Source organism: Lathyrus oleraceus, chromosome 3 (genome assembly GCF_024323335.1).
Source record: "Lathyrus oleraceus cultivar Zhongwan6 chromosome 3, CAAS_Psat_ZW6_1.0, whole genome shotgun sequence".
In the NCBI taxonomy this organism is placed as follows: domain Eukaryota; kingdom Viridiplantae; phylum Streptophyta; class Magnoliopsida; order Fabales; family Fabaceae; genus Lathyrus; species Lathyrus oleraceus.
The window spans coordinates 366986043-367012634 of NC_066581.1; the positions used below are offsets into that span (position 1 = coordinate 366986043).

At 28.6% G+C, this 26592-nt stretch overlaps 2 protein-coding genes across 2 annotated transcripts; one reads left to right on the top strand and one right to left on the bottom strand.

Moving 5' to 3' along the window:
- Nucleotides 1-5108: 5108 nt before the first annotated feature.
- Nucleotides 5109-7789, bottom strand: LOC127127740 (F-box/kelch-repeat protein At3g23880). The gene is made up of 2 exons (XM_051057010.1): nt 6462-7789; nt 5109-5433 (listed from the first exon to the last, which is right to left on the bottom strand). The coding sequence occupies exon 1, from the start codon at nt 7679-7681 to the stop codon at nt 6464-6466; it is 1218 nt and encodes a 405-aa protein (XP_050912967.1). The 5' UTR covers nt 7682-7789; the 3' UTR covers nt 5109-5433; nt 6462-6463.
- Nucleotides 7790-15809: 8020 nt separating this feature from the next.
- On the top strand, nt 15810-18342 carry LOC127127742 (F-box/kelch-repeat protein At3g23880). Its single transcript, XM_051057012.1, has 2 exons — nt 15810-17168; nt 17980-18342. Exon 1 carries the CDS (start codon nt 15949-15951, stop codon nt 17164-17166), a length of 1218 nt encoding a protein of 405 aa, XP_050912969.1. The 5' UTR covers nt 15810-15948; the 3' UTR covers nt 17167-17168; nt 17980-18342.
- Nucleotides 18343-26592: the final 8250 nt, after the last annotated feature.

Here is a 26592-nt window from a genome sequence, read left to right on the forward strand (position 1 = left end):
ATGGATAGTTAGGGGTTGCCCACAAAGGTTAGATCCTTGTACGATGATATTTTTACGATGGTTTTAGGATTCATGCTCGTGTGAGGTGAGAGGTTGTGTAGTTGAATGGAATGCTTAGATATAAGTTATTTAGGGGATGGTAGAGGTGAGTTAAGCATTATACTTTAGGGGATGTAATGATCTGTTTGGATTCAGATCTCTCCCTTCCTCCCTAAAGAGGAGAAGTATTTATAGAGGCCCTTTAGGCCTAGAATTCTCTTGATAATGGTCATCACCCACTCAGTCAATGGTGGACCAATGAATCCATATTTTCCAGGAAATCATGAAACAATTATTGACCATAACTTCTCTCTATCCCAGAAACATCTTATCTCACGTTTCCCATTATCGGGCGATAGAAAGGTCCTGGGGCGAGGCAATACCTCCATTTAGGAGACATTCCAACGTTGCCTCTTATGAGACGGTCTAAAGGCATCACCCTAGGTGAGGATCTTTACATTGATAACACTACATATTTCACTATGTTAGATCTTTGTACAACCTCACACCAAGACTCTCCTACAATCTTCTAATGCCATCAAACCTATGGTGGAACTCGAATCGACCTAATTCAAAAGACCTTTACACAAAACATTAAACATGGTGATGATTCTCACATAAACCAGAAAGCACGCCAATTTTTGTTTGCAACACTTATAAAACACACAACTTTCTATTACAAATCAAGTCACCCTACACTTGGTGATCAATTATAACTATTTGAACAAATATGAATATCTGAAGTTGTTCTTGAATCAATTTTAATATAGAAAAATGATATTTTCTTTCAATATACAATTCAAATGTAATAACCTTAAATGCTCAGAAATCTTTTGTAATAAGATGAAAATTTATGCATAAAAGGTTTGAAGGTTTTGGATGGAGAAAACTTAAATAAGTTTGAATTGTTGTTTAAACTTAAGCAAAAGAGGTCATCCGAATTTTGAATCACCATTTCCTTATATACACCCTCTGAAATAACTTGAATCAGTTGTACATGTTAGTAGATGTTTCATGAAGGTTTGCATTGATTTAGAATAGCAATGGTTGATGAAACAATGCATTATGTAATTCTGCATGTTTAAAAAATTTCAAAGAACATGTTACATAATTAGTGTAATCGGTTACACCTTCATTAGTTTCAAAAAACCAATCAAATTTGAACCTGTAACCAATTACCAACATAGTGTAATTGATCATAATGTTTTTTAACTTGAAAAACATTTTTCCAAGAGACTTGGCATGCAAGGTATTTATGCATGTATGCTTATAAACATTTGAGATGAAACGATGAATGATTTTTTGAGCATCTAAGGATATACATACTATGAATTATAATTGAATACATTTGCAACAAGATCAAATCCTCTTTATTCAACATCCAATGACTTATGTAATCTTGATACTTGAACGAGCTTGGACTTCAACCTTTTATCATCATGATCAATGTCTATTTCCGTCATTGTCATCCAATAACTTAGAACATATTTGATCCACTTGAGATATCTCTTTATACTTTATGTTGAGAAGTTTTTTCCTTCTTTTTGACACTTGAAATTTTGTCTTCATCAAAACTTAATATTTAGGAATATTGTTTTCATAGAATATGGATTTTGAAATCCGAATTTTGTAGTAACAATGAGAAACCCCAACATGACCCCTTTAACCAAAATGCATAATGATTCAAACGGAGAATGTAACCTAATATAGCTTAAGTAGTTTATATTCGATGTAATCTAATGGAGTTTAACTAGAATCATTTAAGGAATTACATTGCATGCATCAAAATCTCGAATGAAAAACTTGTCAAATGTGAGAGATGAAGCTGCTTGTCTTGAATGAAGAGGAGTAGAAGTTGATAAATATGTTTGGTTTGAATGAACATGAGTAGATATCGAGAGAAAATGACGAAAAATATTAGAATCGAATTTGTAAGAACTTTAGTGTTCTTGAGAGAAGTTATTTTTTATTTGAAATGTAATGGAAGGGAGAGGGAAAACTTGTCTGCGTAACTTAAATATTAGCGCCCATATTTCAATTTATGTATGGTGCATCCGAATTTTGTAATCCAAACATATTTTTACTTGCATTAGACATCATTCGAAAATTAAATTTCTAGTATTGCAGTGTATCTAGATTTCAAAATCCAGACAATGCAAAACGGGTATTTTTGAATTATGAATGAGTAATACATGGTTACAATGAACAATTCTCTTTAAATAAGTCAAACTAAAACCTAGAAATACAATTATAGATCACAAGATAGGCATAGCGTGTCGTTCAACTTTTTAATCAATCCACCCTAAAGCCGTCCAAAAATCTAACTTACTCTATTTTATTCTCACCCTTATTTTTAACAATGATAAAATAAAATTCATTTTTTATTTTTAAAAAAATTTCATATTTAAATCAACAAAAATAAATATATTGAGATTCAAAACCTTCTAAAATTCTAGTGCACTTTATTTGACAATGTATCCATGAGTGATTCACAACCAACCAGCCTAAGTATAAATCATGTTTGATGTAGCTAGAATATGTGACTTCCTATATTAATGAAGTTTTAAACAAATACTCCATTTCTCTTACGATAAGAGTTTTGTTTTTTTGTTTTTTTTAAGATAATGGTTCATTATCATTAAAAAATTATTTGTAGTCACGTGATATTCACATCACAATGTGAAAAATTACTTCACAACATATTTTTAGTGATTTGAACTTTCACGCGGCAAGAGCGCGTGTGTCAACTCTGTTACGTCATGAAAATCACGTCGCAACTTTGCCACGTGAAAATCATGTTGCAACAATTTGCCACGTGATATTCATGACACAATATTCTGCATAGATTTTTCCACTTTATCTGCTTCAATTAAGCAGTGATGACATAAAATGTTATAGTAAATTGCGACGTGATTTTCACGTGGCAAAGTTGTGAAGTGAAAATCACGTCACAAAATAGTTTTTATTTTAATAAAAAACTATAATTATTGTTTTACGTTTTAATATATACTAAAATTAATAATAAAATTATTATGTTTAAAAAAAAGTATATTTCACACCATATAAAATTGTTATGAATATATATATATATATATTTTATATATATATATATATATATATATATATATATATATATATATATATATATATATATATATATATATATATATATATATATATATATATATATATATATATATACCTGAAAGAGATAAAAAAAACTTGAAGCTTGAATCTTGAATCTTGAAGAATAAAATTTAGCAATGTTAGTTATAAAATAATAAATCAACACAATATTTAACAAATAAGAAACGAAAAATGAAAATAAAAAATTTGGGCTCTCTTGAAATACATTTTATTTGAAGACGAAAATGAAAGCTGGAATTTAAGAAAGAAGAGGAAAAACATTGAAAGAGAAAAAATGGTGGAGGAGGAAAAATTGAAAGAGGAAATTTGTGAAAGAAGTTGAATTTGGGCAGAGAGAAAATCTGAAAATATATAGAGCAACCAGCCACGTGATTTTTACTTCACAATTTTGCCACGTGATTTTCAATTCACAACTTTCCCTCATAAATATTTTTTTTTAATTTAACGTTGCAAAGTGATTTTCACGTCACAACTTAAATTTTAAAATTTTGAAATTTTTTCCCATCTGCCAACGAGTGCACGTCTGACTTTTTTATTTCACGTGGCAAAGTTGTGAAATGAAAGTTATGTGAGAAAGTTGTGAAGTGAAAATCATTGGGCAAATTTGTGAAGTAAAAATCACGTTGCAATGTTGTAAAATGAAAATCACGTCGCTGATTGCTCTATATATTTTCATATTTTCTATCTCTTACACAACCCAGATTCAACTTCTTTCTTAAATTTCTTTCACAACTTTACCACGTGATTTTCACTTCACAACTTTCTCTTCTATTTTTTTTTTAATTTAACGTTGTGAAGTGATTTTCACGTCACTACTTAATTTTTCAAATTTCCTCCCATCAGTCAATCTGTGCACGCTTGAATTTTTTATTTTACTTTTCAAGTTGCGACGTGATTACCACGTCACAGCATTTTTTAATTTTTTTTAAAGTTTTTCTCATGTGTTAGCCTGACTCTCAATTTTTTAACAATAAAAACATGTAGCGACGTGAATATCATGTCGCAACTCCCTTTTTTTGCCACATAATTTTTACATCACTATATCATGTGGCAAAAGAGAAATTTTCTTGTAGTGTATATTGATTTCAATGATAAAATAAATGTCATTTACTAAAATACTCTTATTAATAATAATAGACAGTGAAGTAGTTACATGATTAAAATATGATAAATAAAGATAAATTAATAGAACGAAATAATAAATATCACATTAATATTCTAAAGTATAAATAATTTGAGGTAAATAAAAAAAAAGAAAAAAAAAGTCTTAAGTGTGATGGAGTAATAATAATTTTAAATATAATAGGACAGTTTATTCCAAAATTTTACCCGAAACTATGGATACACTCTTTAATAGACACTTCTTAATGAACTCTTTTATTAAGCAACTTTTTTTGCATACAAGCTAAACTACTATGTTCTCACTACTTATATGCTTCACATGCTCTACTTATTTATGTGAATAGATATGTGCATACAAGCTCAAAAGTAGCATAATGTTTATTCTATAATAAATGATCTTGCAATTTTACATTTGAATAATCATTGGTAATTATCTTCTTATGATTGAACTGGTTGAAGATCTATTTGTTATTAAAAGTAATTAATGTCGGATTACATATACATTTTATCCTATAGATGGAAGAAAAAAAACCCTCCCGCTGTGTCTGTTTTGTATATTTAGTCTAATATTCATGCAACTATAAGACTGATATCTCGAGTTGGAAAGGATCACGATGAAGTAATTAGTCAAACTGGAGATCAGGTTGAAGAAAACATTCATCATGGTGATGTAGCTGCAAAAGGTTCTAAGAAAAAATCCTTAGAAATGCTGAGGAATATAATTGTAAAACGCAAACCTAAGCCAGATAACAGATTGCAGGTTTCATTGCAAATATATAATAAATGAATATGGAAGGATATAAGTTTAACTGCCAGCAGCAAAAGGTAACCTAAGCCAGATAACACATATCATTCAAAGCATTCTGTGCAATCATTTTCAATTGTTTTTATACTAACAGAAGTAAAGTTGTAAAATAACACACACACTCATTAAGCAATAACAAGTTGCTACAAATGTTTCCAAAGAAACCCTAAATAGACATCAAGAGGGCCAACAATGTCTTTACAAGACAAGAACCAATGCTATATCTGGAGAGAATGTAGCTCAAATAAGCTTCTTTCATCCTACCAACTTGAAATGTATCATCAGTGGTGTTGGATTTGATCAGAGTTGAGTTTGTGGATCTAAAATTCAAAAAGGACTCCAGTTAGACAAGAGGGTAAAGCAGCAAAACACATAACAAGAACAAAAATACAAATGGAAAGTGAATGGTAGATTCTCAAAAGTGAAGCCATATTTCCTTGTGATGAAAAACACTAAATATTTCAAAAGTGAAGCCATATTTCCTTGTGATGAAAAACACTAAAGATATTTAGGGCATGTTTGATTTGATTTTGTAAAACTGTTTTTTAGTTTTTAAAATTTGAAAATAAGAAAATTTATTTGGTAGTCTAATTTTATAAAATTGTTTTTGAAAACTATTCTCTATTGAGAGTTTTAAAAACTAAAAAACTAAAACAGGTTTTAGAGGTTTTGGTTTTTGGTTTTTAGTTTTGGAAATTATGATGAGGAAAAAACAAGGAAAAGTGGTACACTTTTTAAAACGATTTTTAAAAGTAGAATTACCAAACATGTTTTATTTTATTGTTTTTCTTCGAAACTCTTTTAAAATTGATTTATAAAATAGTTTTTAAAAACTATAAATTTTTCAATTTTTAGATTTTAGAAACCAAAAACAATTTCTCCAAACAAGTTTTTAACTTTAAAATTTTTAAAATGATTTTTAAAAACAGAGCTACCAAACAGATTTTATTCCATTAGTTTTTTTAAAAACAATTTTTTAAAACTGATTTATAAAATCATTTTTAAAAATAAAAAATCAAAACTCAATCAAACGAGCCCTTAGTATCTATCTAACATAATTCAATAATCCAAATCTTGTACAAATCTGTCTGACAGATGATACAACCGATAGATGACACAGCGGTCTAGATATAAAATTCAATAGCAGTAGTCATTATTGGGTATACTTGAATTGATGTAATCAACCCAAGAAGAATATTCAATAATATATATTGATTTGCAAGAACATTACTATATGCTTTAAATATAAATAGATAACTGAGTTCTAAACAAGTTAATAGGATCCAGAGAAACCAAGAATATAAATTAGTATAAATTCAAATAAGTATATCGTTGGAGAAGAACTTACATTCAAGAGGTTGACACCAAGCTTTCGACATGACCCTTCATCGAGAACCAACATATCTTTTTGTTAATTCTAGTTTTCCTTGCTCTTTTAGTTCTCCGGTTATAGAGAATGGCCCGGCTTTCTAGGTTGTTTGCGAATACTATTGTATCACCATCTTCAGAGACATGCAATGGCATTATTTTCAAGGCCAGAAAATCAAGTTCTATTTTATGATTCATTCGGAGATTGCGATGATAATCGAGTTTGAGTAGTTTAGTCCAAGACTTATCATTTCCAAATTCTGTCATCCTCCATATAACAAAGTGGGTTCCCTCGGCATCATGGTAAAAACAAAGAGAATTCATCAACACACAAACACTTGGTACTACAAGTGGTATTACTATCTCAAAACCTGAAGGGGGGAGCATTTGTGTGTATGTCTCGGTACTTAGATTAAGCGAAATAATCACGGAGTCATCAAAAAGTTTATCATTTCTAGGGTTGGTTCCCAACCAGTTAACAGTGCAACTAAAGTATACACCACCATACATTCTGGAATCAGAAGAACTTAACTTACTGGGAACAACAGGAAAACTTTGAATAGTTCTCCAAACATTTTCACCCAAACTCAAAACTGTCACCTCTCGGCGGTTATTAGCTGTATTTAGTGCTACAACCTTATAAGTGTCTGTAGAGTTATCATAACCGAACACAAAATTCCATGAACCCCATTCAGGCTTGACATCACGAAAAAACCCTAATTTATCAGAAATTGTTCTTGTGGCAGGGTTCCAGAAACGGAGCCAGAATTCTGTTTGCGCATGCTCGGAGGGAGAATAACCGAGCAAGCAGACCAATCCATTGCAGGAACCAATGACATCGCGACAATCCTTATCATTCAATTGGTAATAAGGGTCGTTAGGAAAGGTGATGGAACGGTTTTGTAACAAATGATTAACAGAAAATGGTACGAAAATGAAATCACCGTCATGTTTGGATTTCTTGTGAGAGACGACATAGGAGTATGAATTTTGTTCAGATCTAACAAGGTGCATTTTGATGAATGAAGGATGAGAGATGAGGGTTTTCCAGAACTTACATACGCACTTCATCTGCATGAGAAGTTTGACAGGAAGACGGGATTTGATGTCGGCGATGAGCTCGTCATGGAGGATGACTGATGGCGATGATGGATTGGATTGACAGAGGTCACACGGTGGTGTTTCTGGCTGGGTATTCATGAAAGCGGCGGTGGGTGTGGTGTTTGGAATTTAGAGCAACTTCAAATCAGGAACTTGTATAAAAGCCAGACTTGAGTTGTTCAGTGTATAAAAAGTGGGAAAAAAAGCCAAAAACTATTATACAAAAGTAGGAAAGTAGTTTTAAACTCTGTTTGATTTGAATTTTACATTATTCTCAAGAAAATGATAAAATGCGTTGATTGTAATGATAAAATTAATATATTTTTTTATATTTTTAAGTGTTATTTTTTAATTCTTTTTATATATTAAAAAATTAATCATTATTATTATTTTTTAAATAATAATTTTTTTTATCTATAACATCCTTAATTATTTATTACATTTTTTTTCTCTATTTAAAAATTACTTGGATAATTTTGATAAAAATGCAATTAATACTATTTGAACTTTACAAATGACCATTAAAAATAAATAATTTCTTTTCAAAAAATTACAATTAAAAAGGAATAGAAATATATTTTACTAAAATACTCTTATTAATTATAGTTACTTGAGTTCTTGAAAATAATGAAAGTTAATAATTAAAAATATAGTAGTGAAAACAAATAATAAATAATAAATGTTGTATTGATTTTTTAAAGAGATATTCTCATCCGTTTCCTTTATAAGTGTCATTTTTTTTACTTTTTACATGAACTAAAGAAGCTAATCATTATTGTTATTTTTCAAACAATAATTCTTCTTTTACCTATAATACCCTTAATTATTTATATGAAAATGAGATATTTTTATGAGACATTTTTATGAGACATTTTTATAATACCCTTAATTATTTTAATCATTTACTATTTATTTTGTCCCATAATGAGTCATTCATTTGGAATAAAAGACTCTCTCACAATGAATGATTCATTTCAATTTCCAAAATATCTTTTTAAATTTTAGCCTCTAATTAATATTACTTTTATCATTTTCAATATATGATAAGAGTACTTTAGTAAACATATTATTCTCTTTTTTTTATTTATTCATTTATTTTAATTTGTATGAAATGGTCAATTAAACCATTCATTATAAAACAAAGAAAATATAATATTTATCGTTTTTGACACATTTTTTTATACAACATATATAAATTGTTGCCTAAAAGAACCTATATAAATTATTGTCTAGACAATTCTCGCAACACCTCACAAATATTTTCTAAAATATTTTTCTTTTAATAATAACTAATAAATAAACAATTTTAAATTATTACGTATATTCCTAATAGTATCATACAATTTTTGAAATGTTGTATAAATATTTCAAAATTAAAAAAGTACTTTTTTAAAATACCAAAATAACCTAGTTTTCAAAAAAAATACCAAAATAACCAAGTTTGAATAGAAGTCAAACACATTACCATTGCACCACAGATCCTTCATGCTAATTTGTTTCATCATATATTTAATATACCGTGTATAATTACAGTAGATTAATAAATTACTAAAACTTAGTTGAAATTTTTTTCACTTAATTTTAAAATAATGTATAATTACATTAGATTAATTTGTTTCATCTCTATATATTTGTCTTAATTATTTTCACTTAGAACTTTTATACCTATTTTAAAATTTTAATATAACTAAATATATATTTAATTTTATTTTATCATTGTTTTAAAATATATATAAGTTAAGAATATTATTTAATATTTGCATTTTAATTTCTTAAGAGTATAATCGCAATTTTATATTATAACATTAAATATAAATCTCTCTCTCTCAAGCAACACTCAGACATCAGATGCATTGGCGCCTCCTCATGAGGCCCAATGCAAGCGCCACAAGCATTGACACCTCTTCATGAGGCCCAATACATTGGTTCCTTCTCATACTTTTGCACTTAAAATTAACAATGTTTATATTTTTAAGTGACAAGTTTTTTTTTGTAAAATATGGCAAATTATCATATATATATATATATATATATATATATATATATATATATATATATATATATATATATATATATATATATATATATATATATATATATATATATGTGTGTGTGTGTGTATGTATAACTTTATAGATAAAAATATAAGTTAAAAAAAATTCTCAATAATTTTCTATGGAAAAATGTGAGAGAGACCAAAACTGTTTGATTTAAAATAGAGAGATTAATTTCGTGACTCAAATACAATTGGAGACTAAGACTGTAATTTAACCTAAATAAAATAAAACAAGTAAATATTTAGATAAATATAAGTATTACATTAGGCATGACAAAAGAATTCAAACTCGTAGTCCTTGCACCAAATCTAATGGAGAAATACCAATTTAGTTGGGGCGGATGTGGGGAAAATCTGAATTTTAGGGGTGGGAGATACTAGTACCTGCCCCTGCCCCGTCCCATTTCTGTCTATTAAATTTAATTTATTACTCTTATTTTAAATAAATTTATTATTTATTTACCCTTCTTAATCTTAAAATTTAAGTTTATTAGACTTGTTATTTTTTTTATAAATAGAAGTATTATGATTATTTATAAAAGGACTAAATATTTAATTCAATTATTAATTTTTATTATTATTGGAAAAAAAAATGTATCTCAAAAAAATTATGCTAGATGGCGAGGTTCCCACTGAATTTGAAGATAAGGGTGGAGACTATGATCGGGAGGAGCAACGGAATTGATAATACTTAAACTCCCTCAGGTTCCGCTCTATTGTCATGTCTAATTTCATTTGACAAATAAATAGGAATATATGTTAATAAATGGTTTTTTTTTTTTTTTATATAATTGTTTTCAAAGTTGATGCAGGGTTAAATATTCTCTCAATCTTTGACCAAAAAGAAAAAAAATCTTTTAATCTTATTATAAATATTTTATTATAAATGTTTTTTAATATTTCTTTTAATTCTAGCTTTTGTTCTTAGAATATTAATTAAATAACTAATATATAAATATTCTTTTTAAATTCAGTCAAAATATTATATTTAATAATAAATTTAAAATTTTGAGTTTTAAATTTTGTGTCTAAGCTTTATTTTTAGAGAAAAAGAAATGTGTAGCAACAATATAAAATATTTTTAGATTATTAATTAATTGTGAAAGTGTATTCCATCATATCATCTTTTAAAATAATAATATGACTTGACAAATTAAAAACAATTGATTAATATATATATATATATGTAATATTACCTTACACATAAATAATATCAAGTGAGCTAAATTAAAATAAAAAATATGATATTTTTTATAAGACAAATAAAAGAATATTTGTAAATTTTTGTGTATTTCTTCTTTCTTACATTTTTCAAGTAATTCATATTTTTGAAAGAGATTTATTAACTTTATTAATTATAATAAGTGGGTTTTATATTTTAAAATACTTATAAATAACAGATAAAGACACGTCTATTTAGATAGATAAATAAAAGACATGATTCACGGAATTGATTACTTATTTTAAATTTAAATAATTTTGGTCTCCTTCGTACTTTTGTACTAAAAATTAATTATGATTCTGTTTTTAAGTGACAAATTTATTGTAAAATATGACAAGTCATATATATATATATATATATATATATATATATATATATATATATATATATATATATATATATATATATATATATATATATATATATATATATGACTTGTCATATTTTACAATAAATTTGTCACTTAAAAACAGAAACATAATATATATATATAAACCTATTTGAAACTTTATATATAAAAATTTAAGTTAAAAATACATATATCATCTATTGTCTATAAAAACGTGAGTGAAAACAAAAATCGTTTGATTTAAAATAGGGGGACTAATTTCGTGAATCAGATAAATTAGATACCAAAACTATAATTTAGTCTAAGTAAAATAAAATAAATAAATATTTAGATAAATATAAGTATTACATTTAAGCATAGAAAAAAATTCAAACTCAATCGACCCTGATCCGAATCTAATGAAGAAAAATCAATTTAGTTGGGAGTGAGTGCGAGAAAAATCCAATTTTTAATTACGAGGGCATGACATTGACATGGCCCCGCTTCTGCCTAACAAATTTAATTTGTTACTCTTATTTTTAATAAATTTATTATTCTTTTATCCTATTTAATCTTAAAAATTTAAGTTTATTAGACTTGTTATTCATATTTCTTTAAAAAATAGAAGTATTATGATTATTCTTAAAATGATTAAATATTTAATTATTTATTTATATTTGTTACTATAGCAAAAATATGCATTTTAAAAAATTAAGAGTATTGTGATTATTCTTAAAATGATAAAATTAAATAAAATATATATTTTTTATTTTATAAAAAGAATTGTTTAATAAAAAAGAGTATTGTATAAAAGAATATTTTAATTTTATAAAAATAAACATTAAATAAAATAATGGATGAAACATAATTAATGATAAAATTAAAGAGCAATGCATCTGGCGCCTCTTCTTACTTACTGGTTTGGGGGTGCGCCAATTCTCCCGGCGCATCCTCACCAAACTTGATTATTGTTGTATTTTTTTTTAAAACAGGATTATTTTCGTATTTTTTTTGAAAAACTTGGTTATTTTAAAAAAATCTAAATATTCTCTCAATCTTTGACCAAAAAGGAAAAAAAAATCTTTTAATCTTATTATAAATATGTTATTATAAATGTTTTTAATAATATTTTTAATTCTAGCTTGTGTTCTTAGAATATTACTTAAAGAATTAAATATACAAAAAATCTTTTTAAATAAAGTTAAAATACTATATTCAATAATAAAATTAAAATTTTGAGTTTCTAAACTTATGTCTAAGACTATTACTAAAGAAAATAAATATTTAATATATATATATATATATATATATATATATATATATATATATATATATATATATATATATATATATATATATATATATATATATATATAATATAATATAATATTGCCCACCAACATTACATTTCATTTAAACTTTTATTTTTATAGATAAATCTTAGATATTTATGAGTTTTAAATATTAATATTATAATATATGAGTTTTATGTTTTAAAATACTTATTAATAGTAGATAAAGACACATCTATTTAGATAGATAAATAAAAGATTTGATTGCAGTTCTATTCTCTTTTGTTTATGTGATTCATAAAATTGATCACTTATTTTAAATTTAAATAATTTTGGTCTCCTTCGTACTTTGTATTTAAAATTAACTATGTTTTCATTTTTAAGTGCAAATAAATAGGGTATATACATCAATAAATAACTTCATTTTTTTTATTGTTTTCAAAGTTGATGCTGAGCTAAATATTCTCTCAATCTTTGACCAAAAAGGGAAAAAAATTCTTTTAATCTTATTATAAATGTTTTTAATAATATTTTTAATTCTAGCTTGTGTTCTTAGAATATTACTTAAAGAATTAAATATACAAAAAATCTTTTTAAATAAAGTTAAAATACTATATTCAATAATAAAATTAAAATTTTGAGTTTTTAAACTTATGTCTATGAGTATTATTAGAAAAAATAAATATGTAATGACAGTATAAAATATTTTTACACCGCTAATTAATGACGAACATGTATTCGCAAACTCATTTTTTTATATATATATATATATATATATATATATATATATATATATATATATATATATATATATATATAATATATATATATATATATATATATATATATATATATATATATATATATATATATATAGTATTGCCCACCTACATTACATTTCATTTAAACTTTTATTTTTATAGATAAATCTTAAATATTTATGAGTTTTAGTCAAATATTAATATTATAATATATGAGTTTTATGTTTTAAAATACTTATTAATAGTAGATAAAGACACATCTATTTAGATAGATAAATAAAAGACTTGATTGTAGTTTTATTCTCTTTATTTTATCTGATTCATAAAATTGATCACTTATTTTAAATTTAAATAATTTTAGTCTCCTTCGTACTTTGTACTTAAAATTAACTATGTTTTCATTTTTAAGTGCAAATACATAGGGGATATTCATCAATAAATAACTTCATTTTTTTATTGTTTTCAAAGTTGATGCTGAGTTAAATATTCTCTCAATCTTTGACCAAAAAGGGAAAAATATTCTTTTAATCTTATTATAAATATGTTATTATAAATGTTTTTAATAATTTCTTTTATTCTAGCTTGTGTTCTTAGAATATTACTTAAAGAATTAAATATACAAATATTCTTTTTAAATAAAGTCAAAATACTATATTCAATAATAAAATTAAAATTTTGAGTTTTTAAACTTATGTCTAAGACTATTATTAGGGAAAAGAAATATATAATGACAGTATAAAATATTTTTATACCGCTAATCAATGACGATTCGCAAAATCATTTTTTTAATATATATATATATATATATATATATATATATATATATATATATATATATATATATATATATATATATATATATATATATATATAATATTGCCCACCGACATTACATTGCATTTAAACTTTTATTTTTATAGATAAATCTTAAATATTTATGAGTTTTAGTCAAATATTAATATTATAATATGAGTTTTATATTTTAAAATACTTATTAATAGTAGATAAAGACACATCTATTTGTTTTCTCTATTCTATGTGATTCACGAAATTGATCACTTATTTTAAATTTAAATAATTTTGATCTCCTTCGTACTTTTGCACTTAAAATTAACTATGTTTTTATTTTTAAGTGACAAATTTATTATGAAACATGACAAATCCTCGTATATAAACCTATTTGAAACTTTATATATAAATATAAGTTAAAAACACATATATCATCTATTGACTATAAAAACATGAAAGAAAGACCAAAATTGTTTGATTTAAAATAAGGGGATTAATTTCGTGAATCAAATAAATTAGAAATCAAAACTGTAATTTAGTCTAAGTAAAATAAAATAAATAAATATTTAGATAAATATAAGTGTTACATTTAAGCATGACAAAAAAAATCCAAACTAAGTCAACATCTAATGGACAAAAACCAATTTAATTGGTAGTGAGTGCTAGGAAAACCCAATTTTTAATTACGAGGGCGTGACCTTCCCGATTCTGTCTAATAAATTTAATTTATGATTCCTATTTTTAATAAATTTATTATCCATTTACCCTTCTTAATCTTAAAAATTTAAGTTTATTAGACTTGTTATTCATTTTTCTTTAATTCTATTCTTAAATATTTAATTTAATTATTTATTTTTGTTATTATAGCAAAAATATGCATTTTAAAAAAATTATGCGGGAAGGATAGGTCAATTATTTCTACAGACTAAATTTGAAGATGGAGGTGAAGACTATTATTAGAAGACCGCGACGAAATTGATAATGTTTAAACGTGCCAACCTATTATTATCTCTAATTTTATTTGACAAATACATAGGGATATAATCAATAAATAACTTCATTTTTTTTATTGTTTTCAAAGTTGATGCTGAGCTAAATATTCTCTCAATCTTTGAACAAAAAGAGAAAAAAAATCTTTTAATCTTATTATAAATATGTTATTATAAATGTTTTTTAATATTTTTTTAATTCTAGCTTGTGTTCTTAGAATATTACTTAAAGAATTAAATAACATATATTCTTTTTAAATTAAGTCAAAATATTATATTCAACAATAAATTAAAATTTTGAGTTTTTAAACTTATCCTATTATTTAAGATTATTATTAGAGAAAAAAAATGTGTAATGCCAGGATAAAATATTTTTATATTGTTAATCAATGACGAATATGTATTTCACAAAATTGTTCTTTTATTTTTATAATATATATATATATATATATATATATATATATATATATATATATATATATATATATATATATATATATATAATATTACCCACCGATAATACATGCATTTAAACTTTTATTTTTTATAGATAAATCTTAAATATTTATGAGTTTTAGTCAAATATTAATATTTTAAAGTAAAATATATTGAACTTTTTAATTTTAAAAATAATTAAAGTTTTTTGATTTTATTTATAGGATTTTTTTTAATTCATTGAATTAAATAATACTAGATATTATCTAGATACATAATTATTCAATGTACTAATTTTTTTTTTATGTATAAATAGGATTAGAATGAGTGTAGAAAAATGATATGGCATCTAGTGTTCAGTATTTTTGAATCCTAAATTATTTTTCATTTAGTTTTAACAAAAAAAAAAAAGTGGTCACAGGCACATCACACAGTACAGCTATTCAACTTTCAATCCAACGAGTCTCCAACTCCGTCACTCCGCTCACGTGAAAATGGATCCGCCACCGTCTCAATCTCGCCGTCCGCCCAGCTCGCCGTCGTCACCACCAATCCTCCCCGACGAACTGATGGCGGAAGTTCTCTCCTTCCTCTCCGTGAAATCTCTTATGCAAATGAAATGCGTAAGTAAGTTCTTCAACTCCCTCATTTCCGATCCCGCCTTTATCAAAATGCATCTTCGTCGATCTGCACGAAACCCTCAGCTCACACTTGTCTCAGGAAAGTGCGTAGCAGATTTCCGTTTCGTAATCCTCCCTATAAGTAAGTTTATCGAGAATCCTCTGATCACCTTACCCGAGAAACATTTCTATCCATTGTTGGACACTCATCATTATTGGTTGGTTGGTTCTTGTAATGGATTGCTTTGTTTTTCTCATTATTCTGCTTTCACTGGTAGTTATAGAGATTGCTGGCTCAATTTCTACAATCCAGCTACAAATACCATATCTAAGAAATTAGGGTATTTTAAGGATTATTGCAAGCATCGTTATTTCTTCTCTAGATATGCATTTGGTTATGATAGTTTAACTGACAATTATAAAGTAGTGGCGGTACGATTGGTTGGTGACGGTGAAATTGGTGACGGTGTAAGTGAAACTCAATTGAGAACAGAGGTGAGGGTTTTTAGTTTGCGTGATAATGTTTGGAGAGATATTCAAGGTTTTCCGGTTGGTCCTCTCCGGTTAACTCTTCCAAGTGAGAATCACGGTGTTTATTTGAATGGTAGTCTTAATTGGTTGGCGCTTCGGAATTGCTATGGTGCGGATAGGTTTTATCATAGCAACGATATTACTCTTGATCAATTTGTGATCATTTCGCTTGATCTGGGTGCTGAGACACATGTGCAGTTAATGCCTCCGCGGGGTTTGGAAGAAGTGCCGCTTATTGAGCCGACTATTTCTGTGTTGGTGGACTCTCTTTGTTTTTGTCATGATTTCAAACAAACTTGTTTGGTTATATGGCAGATGAGGGAGTTTGGGGTTGGAGAGTCTTGGACTCAACTCTATAGAATTAAGTATCAAAATCTTCAACACATTGGATGCTGGTTGCCATTGCACATTTCTCATAATAAGAATACTCTGGTATTGGCAAACAGGCGAGAGCTGCTAGCTATCTATGATTGGACAAATAATACAGTAGAGATAATTACCAATAAACCGCGGTGGGCCTTTTGCAAGGATTATGTTGAAAGTTTGGTTCCAGTTCCTTGAAAGTAAGTTCCTATTTGAAGAATTACTTATTGAATTTATGTTAATACGTGTATGTTGTATAATATTTGCTTGATTATTTTCTTATGATGACTTTGATTTGATTGTTGAATTGTTACTAATCGAATGAATTTGTTTTGTTTTGATGTTTATTATATGCTAGAAGATGCATTTTCTTTAAAGTTGAGTAGCTAGAAGATGTATCTCCCAAGAAAACATCATCCTCTCTTGGATATTCTTCATTGGGTTGGTCTTGAAAACATTTTAAACAATGCTTAAGCATGAAATAATCCTCATTTTGGAAAGTAATACATTATTTAAGTTCGAAAAGAACTTGAATGTAGCATAATGAAAGGTGGAAATGGGAAACAAATTTACGAGACACACATCAGCAAACTTGAATAGATTCATTATATCTGCAGATATATATTGCTTAGATAAGAAAAGTTAAAACTATCTGTTTCAACTTCGATTAAATTACATTTACTTCAACATTTTGTACAAGTGGTATGCTGAATTAATTGAGTGATCTTATTTCCCTGCTTAGAACTCTCGTATCTATGTATATTTAAGCATAAATATATATTTTGCAATTACATATTTTGCAATTCTTTACTTGATAATGATATTTTTGTAGAATCTGATTTTTAGTAACATAACCTCGTGTCACCGGTGGCATCATGATTGAAGCTAATATTTTGCTTTTCAACAAAGATAAATAGCTGTACTTTTGAGATCTATCCTTTGTATTTTTATTCTATTTTCCTGTTTTTCCTTTTCACCATCCTGTTTAACTGAAGTTGTTTTGAATTCTAGATCGACAACCCCAACTTGAAGCACATCTGGTGTTATTGATGGAACATGGTGGGATGCTTGGAAGAAAACAGACGAGGCTTATTAGAACTATGGATAATTTCATCAGTTACAGTACTCATTTTGTTGAACACATTATGACCCTCTTGATGTAGCTCTTTAAGGTTTCTTTGGAAACATGTGTAGTGTAACAACTTTCTGTGTTATAGTTTGCTGGTTTTTGTGTAAAGGCAGGTGAAAGTCTTCAACTCTATAAGTAATTTAAATACCCATTTTGTAGGATAGGGTATAATTCACATTACAATTCAAATATTGTTGTAGTTTTACAAGATTAAATTAATGATATACTGAAAATCTATGCCTGGATATTCTTTTCTTTTTGTTCCTTTTTCCCTCTCACTTGATCTCATGGTCTAATCAACCATGTTATCGGTGTTCTAAGTTGCAATACTGTTTAGATGATTATTGGTAATTATGTTACAAGGCTTGTTTTGTGTTTACATTGCTTATAGACTCTTCTTTTTCATTTGTTTGCATGAGAGGCTCTGATTAGCTTTGCTCCAATTAAACTTCATTTCATAACCGTTCCCGTGAGTGTCGGGCTAAGATTTCAGTTGTTTGGATATTGTATGGAAGAATTTGTTGTTTAGAAGATTTAGGACATGGTCATATCCATATTTTTCCTGCATTAATTAACTGTCTGATAAAAGTGTTCTTTGTCAGAAATATGTTAAAAACACATAGGAAATTCCAATACTTGCTTTTGCTTACTGGTGCTTTAATTATTGAATGGGGGATGCACTCACTCAATAACTTTTAGGAGCCCTGTGAATGAATGGTACTGATGTAACTATGAACTAGGCTCCACAAACATGATACAAGTCTTACCCAATTCATAGTTATATCATTTACTTTTAATTTTGCAATCATTGTTTATTTTATTTTTCACCTTTTAACGCCTATTAGAAATTAAGAAATGCCTAGAGAAAGAGGAACTCATGTTATGTGAAAGTGAAAGAATGATTTCATTGATTGAAACTGATTACACTGCAGAGAGACGTGTCTGTCTATAATGCTTGTGCTTCTTTTAATATTATATGGATAATGAATAACTTCCTGTAATATTTTGTCAGATTAGTGTTGAGTTATTTCGTTACTGTTACTAGATGCGAATTGTATGTTCTAAGTTGCAATGTTGTAAGTTACTATGCAACAAGACTTCTTTTGTTTTTACAGAATCTATTTAATTTGTTTGAGCTTGCAAGAGAGGCTCTGGTTAGCTTGATTCCAATTAAACTTAGTTTCATAACCATACTTGTGAGTAGTGTGCTAAGAATTTTTATTTTTAGGGTGATGCGTGGAAGAATTGAATTGGTTGTTTAGAAGGTTAAGAGTTGGCCTTGAGCCTATAGTTTTCCCCCCCACTTATTTAATTGTCTAATGGAAGGGCTCTTTGTCAGCAATGTGCCATTAGATACACATGAAATTTCAGACTTTTTTTTTTGTTCTAATTTATTTTTTTCCAAACTAAAGTAATGGAATAGTATACAATTTTGAACATGCACTTCCGAACGCATCAAATATAAAAAAAAAAAAAAAGTATTGCAAGTGAGTCACGTCCTGTTTATACCAAAAACTAATTTGGTGTATTTAGTTAATTTAGCTGGTTTATTCAATTTAGTGACAATAGATGCATTTTTGAAATCACCCATATTTATATTATCGATGGTGTATTTAGTTCATTGAGCTTGTTTATTCAACTCCGTGACAATTTCGAAGACGCATCTTTAAAAATGTCAAGTGGAAAATTTAATAAAAGACCACCCTTACATGTTTTTTTTTTTCATGATCAAACATCACTTTTCTATCAAAACCCTTAAAAAATCTCCTTCCATATTCAATTAACTTTTACACTACAAAACAAAATTATTGTGTTTTATCACATTAAAAAGGAGAAAAAGCAGTTGCAATTTAAGGTAAAGAACATGTATTTCCTTCCTCATTGCTTGCATTAATTTGGTTTTTGTTGTGTAAAACTGAACGTTGAGTCCAGAGATAATCAAAAGGAGAAAAAACAGCTGCAATTTAAGGTAAAAAACATGTATTTCCTTCCTTATCGCTTGTATTAATTTGGTTTTTGTTGTGTAAAACTGAACGTTGAGTCCAACGATGCATCTCCGAATTATGCTGCATAAGTTTCGAATATGAACTTTTGGTTATTCTAAAGTTAAATTTGAATATTAAATATTTTTTTCTGTTATGCTTGGTTGTAGATATGATGCGCCTTGATATTTTTCCTAAAGCTACTGTATGTGGATGTTATATCAGATGAAGTGGAGGATGATGATAAACTGACTGATGTTGAAGATGATGTTAAATCGGTTAACGTCGAGGTGGATGTTAAATCAATTACTGTCCAGGTAGATGTTCGTGAACAATTTACAACTTAACAGGAGTTTGTTGAGTGGAACATATGTTATAATGGATCCGCACGGAGGCAGCCAAACTTAGGTTTAATGTTGTAATCGGGAGGTTTGGTAATGGTTATGATAGAAGACAAATATTTGTAACAATGAGATGTGAAAGAAGTGACACGTACCAACAACATATTCGAAAGTTGAAATTGGATGACACCATATCAAAAAGTGTGGTTGTCCTTTTAAGGTGCGTGGATACCGTAAAAGGAATATTACATGGAAATTTAATGTGGTTTATGGTATACATAATCATTACTTGTGTCACAAGTTAAACGGTCACCCCATTGTATGTCGCCTTAATCCTAAGGTGAATGAAATTGTTTTTGACATGGCATTGAATATGGTGCCACCCAAAAACATACTTGAAACTTTGAAATAGAAAATACCTCAAAATGTCTCGAATATGAAACAAATCTACAATGTTCGTGCCGTAAACAACAACACGATAAGAAGACCAATATCTGAAATGCAACAACTGCTGAAGCTTCTAGATGATGATCACTATGTTTCTAGGTGCATAGTGTGTGAAGATCACTATTCGAGATATATTTTGGACTCATCCTGATTCCATCAAGTTCAACATATTTTCCACCATGCTTATAATTGATTCAACATACAAAGCAAATAAGTATAAGCTTCAACTTTTGGAAATTGTTGGTGTTACTTCGACAAAGATGACTTTTTAAGTGGATTTTGCATTTTTTTAAAGAAAAAGTTATATGGGCTTTGAAAGTGTGCAAGACTACGTTGAAGGACCAAGAAAATATCTAAACGTCATTGTAACAGACCACGATACCACACTGGTGAATTTGGTTGCAAAAGTATTTCCTACATCCTATGCATTACTTTGTACGTATCACATAACCAAAAATGTGAGAAATAGACTTAAACCTGCATAGGGACAAAACAAATCAATGGTGAATATGGGAAAATGGTCAAAGCTGGTGAGGTAATGGAAATAATAATGGATGCCTGGAATGGGGTTAAAATTTCTTCCACGAAAGAGTTATATGCATAACTTGTCATGCAGTTCAGGAGGGTGTGCGTGAGATATCCAAATTTCCTGAAATATGTTGAGAGTACAATTTTAGACCATGGGAAGGAGAATATTGTATGTGCTTGAATATTATGTATAAATACTAACTACTTATGTAATTTTGAACAATCCCTTCAATAATAACAACCATCTATTCTCATTCATCACTATCTCTTTTCTTCCCTTCCACTCCAACAGTCTATATATCTTTCTCTCAATTAACTTCCGTATTCACAAGGTGTAATAACACCAAGATATGATATCACGAGACCGGTTTTGATTCAGATTCAATAGTGATTGTAGCTATGGTTGGAATAGGCAACAATAACTTCCCTACAAATATTCTAGTTCTTGATGGCGAGAATTGGGAAAATTTAAGCATTCAGATGTGAGTTATCTTCAATATTCCAGATTTGTCTGAGTATGTAGCAGAGGGGCTTCAACCAGTTGCACAAAATGCAACATATGCTCAGAAGGTAGCATACAAGGAATCTGATGACTTCTCGACAAGTGTACCGATAATGTCGCAGTAATAAATAAGATTGAATCCATAAGGACTGTTATTTAACAAGACAAAATTGTGCAATGCGTAGGAAGTAGGAAAACAGACGCTTGTTGGGAGACAACCCAACCTTTTAATTATTTAATAGCTTTTCATTTAGTAGTATAGTTATTAAAGAGTGAGCATGGACAGAAAGCTTGAAAAAAAGTTGGCATTTTTGAAAAACCTTATTTTGCTGATGCTGCTTAACACGACCAGAGGGCGCTTAGCGCGCTCTATTGCACATGGAAAAATATATCCGCCACTTATCCCCTTTCACCCAAGTCTTTTGACCGATTTTGAACTTATTTTGTTTTATGTTAAGTAGTAATTTAATTTAAAGTTGTTAAGTTGTTAGAAAATTGTTTTGTGTTTGTCCAAGAAGCTTATCTTTGATTGGCTTGAGGGGGCATGAGGTGATTGTTTCAAGTTTGAATGCTTCAACAAGAAAATGTTATGGTAATGATAAAAGTTTGAAAGGAAAGTACATGGTTAAGGTACATGTTTAATGCTTTCTACAACATAGCTTGAATATGAAACCTATGATCTGTACAAATATCATGCCACTCATTCTTTTGCAATACTTGTTCATGTTTGAATCACTTTAGATCATAGCCAAATGTAAGAAAACTTTCCATTGTTCACTATATGCACCGGAGACCAACAAATCTTGTTTTAAATCGTTTGAATTATGCTTAATCTTGCATTCGTGTTGATTTGTATGAAAGCACTAAAATGATCAAGGTATTTTATTTGGTTTTCAGCACAACCACTTGACCAAAAAGTAGCCCACCTTGTGAGTGAGTGAGAATTTGCTTACTTCCTTTGCGCCTTGTGTTAGGATCCATTTTGATGTCAACTGTTGGAACTTGTACATCACTAATTAGTTCATTGTTGATTTTAGATTGGATTTTGAATTTTTCTCCTGAACCCTCAACCATAAATTGTGGCTTGAATTTTTACCCTTACCTTAGAAAGTTTGGGAGCATTCACATTATAATGATTGGTTGCATTCAATTTGGGGAGAAAAGTTTGGTTTCTATGAGGTTGAGAAAGAAAAAGAAAAAGCATTGAAAAAAAAGATAAAAGAAAATAAAATAGAAAATAAATTGTGCTAATAAGTTGTATGAAAATGTGTAACAACTGTGAAAAGAGAAAGGTGAATGAAATTCTTGAATGCTTGAGATTACAAGAAATGATCACTCTCATTTAATTATGCAAGTTTTTTGTTTCAATTACCTTTAGAAATGATATTTCTTTATTACCCAAGCCATATTACAACCCATGAAGTCCTTGTGGTTTGTGTTTTATGCTTTCAATATGAGCTTTTTATATGAATGTATAATTTGATCAAGATGTTAGCAAGATTGTTGGGTGTGAGGCAACTCCCTCATGTTTGTTTTTCACCCTTTGATGAATTTGTGTGTTAGGTGTGATTCATTCTTGAATATGTATTGCTTTAGAATTTTTGACATGTGTGTTATGCTTATAATGTGTTTCATAGTCATGGTTTCGTTGTAGTATAGTGGTAAGCATTGCTTTAATTTTACTCTTGAAAATTTGAACCATGTATTTGTTTCCATTTTAAAAAAACTTATTGGTCATGATTGCTTGGTGATTACTTTTGTTTTCTTTAAGGTGATTGCTCTTGTTTGAGGACAAACAAGTTCTAAGTTAGGGAGAGTTTGATAATTTCTAAATTGTGGTAATTGTGTATGAATAATTGGCACTTATTGACATGTTTCAATTGATTTTGATGCACAAACCTCAACTTTTGTGTATATATTGTATAGTTTGTGCTATCTTATAAATATTGCTTAGTTTAATAGTTTTCATCTCTTTTTGTAGGTTTTCATGCATAATTGAAGCATTAGAATCATGGGCAAAAATATGGTTTCAAGCAAGACCTAAAATAACATTTTTTAAAGATTTCGAGTTTTCCTGCTTAGGCTTAGTGCGGTCCGGGCGCTAAGAAAAAGAAGGGCATGGAGAATTTGAGAAATTTGTGCTAGGAGTGTGCTAGGGGCGTGCTTAGCGCGAATCAAGGCGGTTTAAGTTCATTTTCGTGGTCGCACTAAGCGAGCTCTGCACGGGCTTAACGCGATTCCACTTTTTCAGCCACTATATATTCATTTGTGAACATATTTTTAGGGATGGTTTTGGGAAATTTTAACCCCAATTCCATCAGAACCAACTTTTGTAGTTAAGAGAGATAGATACTTAGAAAATAACAAGTTAGGATTCTTATTGAAGATCCAAAGTTGGATTTTCCTCTATCATTGGGAAATCGCGGTGGATGTTTGTTCATCTTCATTCTTCTCCTTGTAATCCCTCTCTTGTTGGATTTGTATGTAATATGTATTTTTATTAATCATGGCGTTATGTATGATTTATTCACGAATCTATATCGATGTTATCCTTATTTACTTGTTTATCTATTTATTTAAACCATTATTGAGAAATACTCTTCGAATCTAGATCTAGGATAATCATATGTTAAACGCTAAACTCTAGACATAGATTTAGGTTTAACATTCGCGTGAGTATCGAATCTTAATGCTCCATATTGTTTGGTAGGCTGATAGATCGTCGATTAAACAATACAGTAGAACTTTCGTCAATGTTGCGGACATGAACACTGTTGTAAGTGATATGTGATGATATTGATGAGTGTTTAGATTGTACATAAATGATTGGTAAATTACGTGTTCGTATGGTGGATGAAATACAATCCTGTAAAGCTCTCTGATCTCTCCTAAGCTTTATTTATTTATTCATTTTTTTACATACTTTAGATTTTAAATTCAATTCTTAAAAAACTAAGCTTAGAAGCGTAGAGACCATTGAACGACATTTGATGTCGCACTAATCCCTGTGGAGACGATAAAAACAAAATACTTACTTTTGCTTACTATTTTACCGCAACTAACACATGTCTATAAGATCCACTTCTTTTATGAATGATTTAAAATCTCTCATTTTTTATGATATGTTGCAAGTACTACTCATCTTCCTGTCCTTCGGGCTAACAATAGAGTTGAAATCTCCACTTAACACCACTCCCCCTCTACAAATTTAATCTTCAAATTGATCAGATCCCTCTATAATTGTCTCTTCTGATTTATGTTACATGGGGAATAAATGTTTACAACATAATAGAGATTGTCCTTCCATTTAACTTTTAAACCAAGAAAACCCTCACTTATAAAGCTAAATAAGGTTTCGACGACATCCTCCTCCCACATAGAGATTAGCCCTCTAGATTGACCTTTAGGTTTAATATGGGACCAACCCACATCTCCTTAACCCTAGAAACGAATAATAACAAATTTATCCATAAAATTGAGTTTAGATTCTTGGATTAGAAAAATATCTTTTTTACCTGAGCTAATGACTTGACTAATTCTTCTGTGCCTCACTTTGTTGTCGCCTCCCCTTATGTTGTAGGATCCAATAATCATTTTCCTGAATTGTTTTTCTCCCTCAATGATTCTTTTTTCTCTTTATCTAAAGCCTCAATATCTGGAATTTTCTTGTAATGTTTGTTTTTTTTCTTTTGATACGATTCCTAGATTTGAGATAGCCTTGCAAACTTTGTTTCCCACATTTGACTCCAAATTATCCCTAAAACCTGAAATTTCCTTGGGGCAAGTCTGAATCAATGGCCGATTTGAAGCATAAGATCGACCCTCATTTAAAAGAGATCTTCCTCCTCTTTCTCTGAATATGTGATTTTCCTTTTGTGAGAAGATTTAGTTTTGGGTTTTGGTTTTGGTTTTTCATAACATTAAAATAAGAAGGTTGAGCTATATTTTCCAAAAGGGGTCCAATGATAGTCTTTCATTCACACGTCCGTTGATCATTTTACTATGTTTGGGCATGATTGGATTTGGAGAGGGATGCCCAACCCTTTCCACTAAAATCACTTCATTATGGATTTTCCTATCACAACATGTGCCTTTATGAGTAATCTTCTGATCACCAATAAGCCCATTTAATTTGAAAAAAGTATCCAGAGAATCATCATTCCCGATATCCTCCTTCTCCACTGACTTAGCCATAATTTTGTGTTCCCCACTCTCTTTTTTATCTCCTTCTAACAACACTTTTGTTTCTTCGATAGTGTAGGTGTTTAATTGGCTGCATTATATGGTAAAACACTAGCTGGATTCTAATGTCTTGACTGATGTCATGACATGGTGTGTATGTGTAACTGCATTGTAAGTTAGAATATCTAACTGTACTCTGATGTCTTGACTGATGTCATGACACACTTGAGTAGTTACTGCAGGATTAGCTAATACAGGATTTATTGAATGTCAAGCTGGATGTTGTGACAGTCATCCCTGTCAGCAGATACTGAGGAATAGAACAGTTGGTGTTCTGTTAGAGCTCAGTATTCATTTGCAGTCTGATTATCAAGGAAATACCAGACCTGGCATAAGGCCTACTGTATGAATGTCAAACTGGATGTTATGACATTCATCATGGACAGTATATACTGAATAATAGACAGAGTGGTGTTCTGCTACACTTCAGTATGTTTCTTAGTTTGTTCTTCA